This window comes from Girardinichthys multiradiatus, chromosome 3 (genome assembly GCF_021462225.1).
Source record: "Girardinichthys multiradiatus isolate DD_20200921_A chromosome 3, DD_fGirMul_XY1, whole genome shotgun sequence".
Taxonomy (NCBI): Eukaryota; Metazoa; Chordata; class Actinopteri; order Cyprinodontiformes; family Goodeidae; genus Girardinichthys; species Girardinichthys multiradiatus.
Window position 1 is genome coordinate 21232598 of NC_061796.1, and position 9406 is coordinate 21242003.

At 39.8% G+C, this 9406-nt stretch overlaps 1 protein-coding gene across 1 annotated transcript; it reads right to left on the reverse strand.

Moving 5' to 3' along the window:
* Positions 1-3744: 3744 nt before the first annotated feature.
* Positions 3745-7485, reverse strand: id4 (inhibitor of DNA binding 4). The gene is made up of 3 exons (XM_047362079.1): positions 6794-7485; positions 6228-6294; positions 3745-5513 (listed from the first exon to the last, which is right to left on the reverse strand). The coding sequence occupies exons 1-2, from the start codon at positions 7178-7180 to the stop codon at positions 6247-6249; spliced, it is 435 nt and encodes a 144-aa protein (XP_047218035.1). The 5' UTR covers positions 7181-7485; the 3' UTR covers positions 3745-5513; positions 6228-6246.
* Positions 7486-9406: the final 1921 nt, after the last annotated feature.

Below are 9406 nucleotides of genomic sequence, written 5' to 3' on the forward strand. Positions count from 1 at the left end.
CGCTGTAATGTGGAGTTAAATCAGGAAGAGAAGGAGGCGAGACACCGTGGCTAAACCTGTTATTGCAGTTTAACATATGCGGAGGGTTAATTTAAGGCAGAGGCGATGGCAAGCATCCTCGCTTTATGTGTTTGCATTGAATTTGTGAAATTAGAGGCTGGCTGTTTCTGTTTCTGCAAGGAAAGCAATTGATTTGTTTTTCTTCCTCTCAGTGGTTCCAGTCCAACCAAGAAGAGGAGGGGGTGGTTAATGACGTGTACGATTCATTCAGAAAGTTTTACAGATTTTAAATAGCTTTAATAAAAAAAAGACCTTAAGCAAATCCTGACTGATGCACATACATAAAATGAAAGTGCACATACTCACACCTGTGCAAACAACTGGCTCCACTAATCCCCTTGTTTTGTTAGTAATAATACTGTGTTCATAATGACATTTCCGATTGACTGGTCATGGGGCCTGCCTGTCTACTCCCTCTATCGAGGATGGAGAGCAGTCTGACAAGTTTAGTTTGGACACTCTTATCAAACAGGATGTGGTGCTTTCCCACGATCTGGAGCTAAGAGCCCACACACAAGGAAGAGAAGGCTGCAGGTAATCATTTCAGTCAGAACCAAACCAAAACGGAAGGACAAAGAAGGGTGTACAGGATTCCTGAGTTGTTTGTCTTATGTTATATGCAGAAATTCTGTAGAGAAAGTTTGTCAACATACAGGGCTGGGCCAGGGTTAAATAGGGCCCAAACCGAATTTAGTTTAGGAGATCAGCAGCCGCCGCATCACCAGCCTGCTTATGTGTCTTATTTTACGATTGAGCTAATCTTAAACTGGTTGTATGGCAAACAAGCCAATCAGTTTGCATTATTTATTAAATATTCACATCAAGTGTATTTTAAGGCAAAAACTGTAAAACCATTGTCGAGATTGATTATTCCATAGATTTACTTCTTTGTTCTTGAAGTCAAACTATACAACATTTCAGTGCAGACTCATTCAAGTCAAGATGGAGGGACCAGATTTAATTACCTATGGAAATTCTCTTTTCGATTTTTTTGTTTTTGAAGTGTGGATGAAATGTGACCTTCAGCTCAGATACAAGAAACGGAAATGATTAAAATTACAGCAGTAGCATTAAACTATAACTCTACTTACAATAATCTATGAAAATTTTACCTTATATGTTTGCACAAAGAAGCTTGTCAATTATTTAAAAATATAAATGAATTAAAATGTTCTAAGAATTGTTTAATAATTTGTAAATTTTTTTATAATTTGTACATTTTTTAAATTTGGTATTTTTGATGGTTCAGAGGTCCTCTGCTGCCCTGGTCGCCTTAATGATGTTTGTTTGACTATCCCTCAGGCCGCCTCTGGCAACATGTTTGGATGGAGAAGAAGAGGATTAGACCTATTCATTGTGCAGCACCTGTCCTGTTTCTGTAACTCTGTTAGAAACTTATTTTTAAACAACATTGCAGACAGACATACATGTAGAATTAATTTCAGAGTGGTTTGTTGTTCAGGTAGTATAATTTTACATGTTTCTACCAAGGAATGCGGGTTATAACTGTCTATTTTATTAACGATTCGTTGAAATCAGCGCAGTATGATAAATACAAGAAATTTCTTTAAGTACAGATTTTCAGCAAGTCTGAGTGTGTTTGTGAAAAATATGCTTTAAAAGCAAACAATAGCTTCAGCTCTGGTGACTGTCCACTGTAACCCTTGATGTGTCCATCAAATGAAGCATTTCCTGTGAAAATGAATTAACAATATAAGTCAGTAAGTGTTTTGTCATGGCATAGTTTGAACTGTTAGGCCTTTTTGAGACCCAGAATATCTTTAATCATATCAGGAAGGCCTAACTGTCAAGCTGGCCACCTGTGCTTTTACACACTTTTTAACCTTTTATCACTCACAAGCAGACAGCCACACACTCACATTTCACATCACAAGGACAGTACTTGTCAAGGGCATCAAGGCCAGGTTCTCTTAGTGTGGGCTGTAAACACACACACACACCCACACATACACACACACACACACACACACACACACACACACACACACACACACACACACACACACACACACACACAGGTCGCCTGCATGGCCTGCTTTTCCACAGCTCGCCACAGTGGAGAGGGGCTTCTGAAAGGTGCCTGGAGCACCCACAGTGTGATTCAGTCACCAGGCTTGTTGGTGTCAAGCAGCCGCTTTAACCCGCATTGGGGATGTTGACGTGGGACTCTATCTGCAAGAAAAACCTGTGCAGCATGGGAGAAACGAAGGAAAAGGGAACTTCTCTTATGTAGCTAAACATTAAGGGACAAAAATAGGTAAAAAATAAATGACTAAAATATGCCTCATTCCTTTTTACTTGCTGTCTCTTTAGATACTTGAAAGCATGAAAACTCACTAGCCTTAAAATTGTGACAGTTTTATACCAAAAGCAGTACAAAATCCAGCTGGCTCTAATTTGTGCTTCTATAAACACAAAGGCCTCAAGAATGACTGTCATGTTTAAAATATTAAAACCTCAGTGGGCATCCAATAGCTTCTTTTCTTTTTAATTAAAACAATTACCACCTTTTTTCTTTATCTGGTTATGTTCATGTTGCTTTCAGTCTTCTTCATTAAAAAACCTCCCTGCAGCAGGAAGATGAGTTATTAATAAGCTTGTATCTGAGGTCAACTTGGAAAAATGTGAGTAATAATATTTTCTGAAACACAGCTGAAATTGTTGTTGGCTTCTGTCCTCATTCTGTTGTATTCAGTTTCTTTCCCCCTAATATCAAATATCTTCATATAAAGCGTGTTTGAAAAGCTTATTTATGTTCTCAGCAGTTCATGAGGGGAATACCATGTTCTTTTCTGTAAAATAAAAGTGAGCAATTAGCAGCATGGATTTCATTTCCATTTTTATTTGCTTAAAACAATTATTTTACCAGGTTCTGTGTATAATCCAATTTATAAACCATTAATAATTTAATTTAAACTTGCTCAGTATTATAGGTTCATTATATAACCTTTAGCAAAAATTCCCAATTTCAGACAAACATATTTAAGATTAAATTATTTTCCAAAGAAACACTGCTATTAAAAAACATGTATTTCTTACAGTTGTAACTATAGAAGCTATAAGTTCTTTGTATTTATTTTGAACATTTTTACTATTAATTTGATTCTGATACATAGACTTAAGGATAAATATAAGATATATACCTGCTACATTAAACAGCAGTTTTCAGGTTAATTTGCCTGTTGCTCAGAACATGTTGTGGTTTTTTTTCATTCTGTGTATTATAGAGGACCACAAGCTGATATTAGCTGCAGTCGGCTACTTAACAGGCATGCCACTCACAGCTAGCTAAGTGGAGTCTTTTTCCCAACTAGCCATATTTCCACACAGCCAAATGTGTCCTTGTAATCGAGGGACAAGTTTTGCAGTCTTTCAGTCAGCTGACTGGCAACAATAGGTGGGGGAGGGGCAATAATGTGCTTCTCTCTGCTCTATACAGCCAAACATTTTTCTAGCATCTCATTAAAAAACATTTTAAAAACCAAGTGGCAGACACTTTGCCCTGACTGAAATTATTATTTTATGTCTAAACATGTCATGTTCTGTTATCTTGCTCCTTTTCTCACAATACCCCCAGCCTTCAATATCTGGCAGTTATTTTAAAATGTCACAGGGTAAAATTATTTAACACCTGTATAGTAAAAAAAAAAACCCACAATGGACTTTGATTTAAAATATTTTAATTATACGACAGGATCAGTATGATGACATATTTTAGCCTTTCTGAAACAGTAACCTTTAAAAACCCTGGTACACTTTGATGCCGCTAACCTGTCCCTGCCTGGCTCACAATCACAGCAGAAGCTGGCATAGAAGCTGAATAAATGACATGCACTGTATATATCCCATTGAGAGGCGAAACACCTGCCTTTCTGCCATCTGTTTTTTTTACCGTGGTCATGTGTGTGAAGGAATTAAGGGAAAGGTGAGAAAACAACAAGCTTGATGTCTGGATCCGGTAAAGCAAGTTTGGGGAGTTTACTGTCACAGATCATGCTAGAGCAACATGTTGGCCTAAGAACTTTAGCCTTCCTTTCTATTTTTGCACAGTGAAAAACTCAAAGCAAATACATTAATATGCCCAGTTAGGACAAACCATGACACAACACAGTTTCTCTGGGAAATTTTAATTGTTTCATCAACTCCTCACAAGCCAGAGGTCAAGTCCAACAGTGCAGTAGACCATAACGGACAAGTGCCCTCTTGCATTGGCAGGAGGGTGGTGAGGTAAATTCAGTGCTGAAAGTCATCAAAGTTTTTTTTTTCCTTTACACCGATAAATCCTGCCAACCCTCCAGCAGGACAATCATTTCAGGTCAACACGGACACTGCCTGTCTGTTAAAGTATTACACCAATTCATAACCACAGTTTAATGATTTCCTAGACTAAATCATTTACTTAAGGAGAAAGTCAGAGAAGGTGAGCTGCAGAGATTTTTCCTTACAGAAGTGCTCTTAGATTTCATTTTTAACATGTGTGCATTTTAACAGAATCAAATCAAGACAATTTCAAGACACCAATATTTCTCTAAGAGCAAGTCAGAGCTGCCAGAGCTAAAAAGAATAAAACAATTCAGGACAAAGCCAAAGGAGGACGCATCAACGCAGAAAGAGGGGCTGCTTCAGTGCACAATCAGCATCTCTGCAATGAGCCTGACATGCTACATTTCAAAATATTTCAAACACTGCAAAGAGTTTAATGATATCATCATGTGAGGACATATTGGCAGAGCATAAACACGTTCGTTCACTAAAGTGAAAACACAATATTTACAGAACTGCCAAAAAAAACAACAGTTTTCAATAAAAAATATCTTATAATTACAATAGTCTATTTAAGCATATAAGTCCTTTCACATACCTTAATAGAACATTTGTGTCTCTGTATTTACAAGCTTAATTGTCTCAAATCAGAATTGTTCTTCTTTACAATATCAAACATTTTAAATTACCAGGGATGGTGTCCCTTTTCAAACACAAATCATCTATTTTAAACAATAGATGTGCAGAACATATACAATGATTTTTTTTCTTCGCAGTTTAGTAAAGCTTTAAACTGGAGCCATTTAAACACAATTCACGATCTGTTTTCATAGCTGCTGCAAATTGGTTTCCAAAGACAACAATAACAAAAAACCTCTATAAGGGGAATTGATGATTTTACACTTTAAGAACAAAAAAACATTAAAACAAGAAAGAACTTAAAACAGACAGAAGGAGAGAGGGAAGCGTCCATTTTTCCTCAGAACCAATGATAATGATTACAAAAAAAAATAAACATTAGGAAGGAAAAAGATTTTAAAAAGTGATTTTATTTGGGTTTAATTACTCCTGCGGTTTTTTGCAATCCCTCTTGTGACTGTGCCTCCAGTTGGGTGAGTTCCTGGCGAAGCTTTGCTGACTTTTGGAGCGGCTCTGTGCTGACTGCACACCTGTGGAGGGGATGAATAGAGGTAAAAGGGAGGGAGGTTGAGCTGCAGAACTCCAGACTGACTGGCGCCACCGACAAAACAGAGGCCATGCTTGATCAACAACCCAAAACAAACCAGGTCAAACAACAACCACAGTGCTCCTCTGGCCGTTGGGTAACACGGGCCACAGACGGCCAAAAGCTCTCAGGAAGAGTGAGAGACACACACACTTTAGTCCTACCCAGGTGTGTCTGGATTTACAGCTAAGAATGTGGCTTTAAAGCCAGCCCTGCAGCTTCAATGGAGCTGAGATTGAGAGAAACAGCAGGAGGAATGAGACAGAAAGTGTGTTTTTGTGAGAGAGAGAGAGAGAGAGAGAATAAAAGAGAGGGCAAGCTGAGGTTTTAACCCTCTATTCTCAGATTGCTACACCACTGACAGTTATTGCGCAAAGCACAGCTGCCTCTGAGGCTAGTGGCAATTGCATGTTTAACAATTATTATTTTACCTGACATCTCCTGGCTTCATACAGACTCACTGCTTTACACTATTTACACAACAGTCATCAGGTCAAAGAAGAATCCACCGGTGGTGCTGATTTATAAGGCCCGGATTCGTTTTTATGTTGTTGTTTTTTTTAATGATTTGTAATAAAATAAAACTAAAAGCAATTTTCATAAAAACACACAAAATTGAATAGACTTTCTTATTCTAATATTATTTAAGTCCACTTACCAAATGCAGCATTGATGTGTCAACGGCATAGAACAGAGTCCTCTGGTTTTTTCACTATTGATGTCCTCTGGAAAAACAGTGAGGAAAACATGATGTAAAACAACGAATCTTTCAGAATGAGAGTAAAAACAGGCCTAAATCAAGAAAAACTAATTATATTCAACTGAGTCTGGTATTAACCAGCTATCTCTTCCATAATCAATTCTCTTCTAGCCTATTGAATGACAAATTGGCCCTATTGTGCGCAGTGGAGTGGACTGCAGGCTGAGGCACTTCACCAATCCCGGGATAACGTGGGCCTCTGACACACTGTCATTATCATGCAAATCATAAAGCCCGCAATCAAGTGTGCAATCTTGAGCCCACGTTAAATGCGTTTTTTTACGCTCACATTTTTAAGGCTTCGTTAATAGATGCTCAGCGTTTTTTTCCCATTTTCTTTCTTTCTTTTTTTTTTTCAGCATTGGAAGGACAATGTCATATAACGGGTATGACGCGCTTTGTCTGAGGCGGACGGCAGTCGGGCACACGGAGGTAAACGGATCACCCCACGGCCTAAAGCTTACCTGATGGTGGTCAATGTTGAGCACCGTGAGCGGCGTCCTGTTAGGGTTGGAGGCTGCTGGGGGGCAGGTCCGCTGTGGCTGCTGCTTCTGGAGGGAAGGGTGCGTCTCCAGGGCCAGCTGCAGGTCCAGGATGTAGTCTATGACATGCTGGAGGATCTCCACTTTGCTCACTTTCTTATCCTGCGGAATGGTAGGCACCAGGCGCTTCAAGCGGCTATAGCAGTCGTTCATGTCGTACTGCAGGCAAAACAGGTCTTCCTCTTCCATCCTGCACCGGGCGATGTTCAGGCTCTGCTTCGACAGATAGTGCATGGAGAGCTGACTGCTGCCGCTGGAGGAGGATGAGGAGGAGGAGTCCTGGGGGTGGACTGGAGTCACAGCCTTCATCTTAGATAACCGACGGCTCACACAGAGGCAGCGAAATAGTAAAACAATAACAAGACTAACGGGAGCTGTTTAAGATAACACTGCAGCGATGAAAACACAAGCTAAGACCGAGAGTGAACCAAAACGAAAAGGCGGAATTCTAGTCTGTCAACACATCCCGCGAAGCCTTCCAGTTCTTCTCACTTCAGCAGGCGCGCTGTGAACGCGTCGAATAGGCTTCGTTCATTTATAGAGAGGGGAGGCGCCAAGGCAGCAGGCTGACAGATCAGGGAGAGGAGCTGGTCAATCACCGGCAGCCCGATGCCCACCGACCCGACAGCGGAGCCGAGAAAAGGGCGTGTCTCTCTCTGTGGGCGATGCGGTGGGCTGCCTATCTGCCGGAGGTGTGTGTTTGTGTGTGTGAGAGGGAGAAAGGAATTATAGGAAACACACCGATCCGACATAGAAGAGGAGAGTGACAAAAGCGTATTATAGAATAACTGGTCAAAGAAAGTAGTTTATGTCTTTGTCCAGAGGCACCCTGCAGTAGATCGGATATATTCACACTTTACGTCCGATGAGATTCAGATTAACAGCCGTACTTATTGATGCGTAATTACGCACCGCCACGTTCGCATTGATCGCTGCGACAGTGGCTAAATGAAACACCTGCGCAAATATCCTATCTGCGTTTCCTCACGCTGAACATTTTCACTGAAGAAGAAAAATTACTGCGAAGAAAGGTTCAAAAAGTAAATAAATATTTAAATTGCAGTTTAACCTTCCGCAAACTTGTTTCGAATTTCTTGAAGTTTATGTTTTCGGTTGTTAAAATAGATTTACACAATTCTAATTCAATCTATAGCCGGTTTGAATCGGATTTAATACAACATATGCAACGATGAAGTATTCCTCATGATTGGATCATGTTTTATTGTAACTTTATAAAAAACTGCTTAAAATCACATCAAAGGAAAATCAGGTTTTGAAGCGTTCACTGTCACTCCATCTCTGTGTTATTGTACTTCCTTCATTCCTCCGCTCTACAGGCCGCCTCACCTCCCTCCCTCAGCCGCTCACTGAGCAGCCCTCCCCAGACTGCCTGGCGCCACACAACAAACATCTATCCATTCATACCAATCTTTCTTTCTTTCTTTCTTTCTTTCTGAGATGGCACCCACCTCAGCACGCCTTTCAGGTTTAATATACCACACTTTAAGGGAACCACCACATTCTCCTTTGTCATGAATACCGAAAGGCCTAAATTAATTTAAATTGGTATTTTTCCCCTTTTCTCCCATGTCTCTTTCTGGCTCTCTGTTTTCCGTTGCCATGGGATGTTGCTGTTCTGCTCAGTCATGTGTGCAGCAATGTTTGGTTCAGGGACAACTTCAAAGAAATCATTGATATGAATCTTTGATGGTAGCCTTCCTCAAGTAACATGTAGCACAAACTATTTATGACACGAAGATGATAGTGGCAGGATGAGAACAAGAACAGTCAAGTTGAGCTGTGGCAATGACCCACTCGTACTGTTTATCTCCAAGGAATAGGGGTGATAAAATATCAGATTTCTGTGAGATTTTTCTTTTGATTTTTGTATAATGTTTAGTTACAAGCAATGTGTTGTTTGCTCTTTTTTTGAGCTGATGTATCAATGTGGTTTTTATAGATACAAATATTCAGATACCCCCTTTTCTCTGCTCTGTTGTAGCCAAATTGTTCTGTTTAAGCTTGTTGGACCATAGAATTATTTCAGTGTTCATACAATGCAAACTTATTCACCGTGAGATTTTGGACATGTCACAACTTCAGTTTGATTTATTTGGTTTTTATGTGATACACAAAGTGGTAATAGTAGTAATATGTTTCCTACAGTTACAGCTGAAAGGCTACCAGCCTTACTCAAGCAGGGAATGTAATATTTGGCTATTCCTCTTTAGCTTAAGCTCTGTCAAATTGGATGAAGAGCATTGGTGAATAGCACATTTCAAGGCTTGCCACATATTCTCACCTGGATTTTGACCTGGACTTTCAGGATTTTGACTGGGCCATTCTAACATGCTTTGATGTAAACCATTCTATTGTAGCTTTAGCTGTATGTTTAGGTTTGTTGTCCTGGTGGAATGTGAACCTCCACCCCAATCTTAGGTTTTTTGCAGCCTCCAACAGGTTTTCTTCCAGAATATTACTGTATTGTGCTCCATCTATCTTCCCATCAACTCTGACCAGCTACCATTTTCCTGA

What these genes read in the sequence shown, in the direction of transcription:
- id4 (XM_047362079.1), bottom strand. Translation starts at nt 7,180, where the DNA reads ATGAAGGCTGTGACTCCAGTCCACCCCCAGGACTCCTCCTCCTCATCC. An exon ending in TCAACATTGACCACCATCAG is followed by an intron (nt 6,295 to 6,793) that starts GTAAGCTTTAGG and finishes CTGTTTTTCCAG; the next exon opens with AGGACATCAATAGTGAAAAA.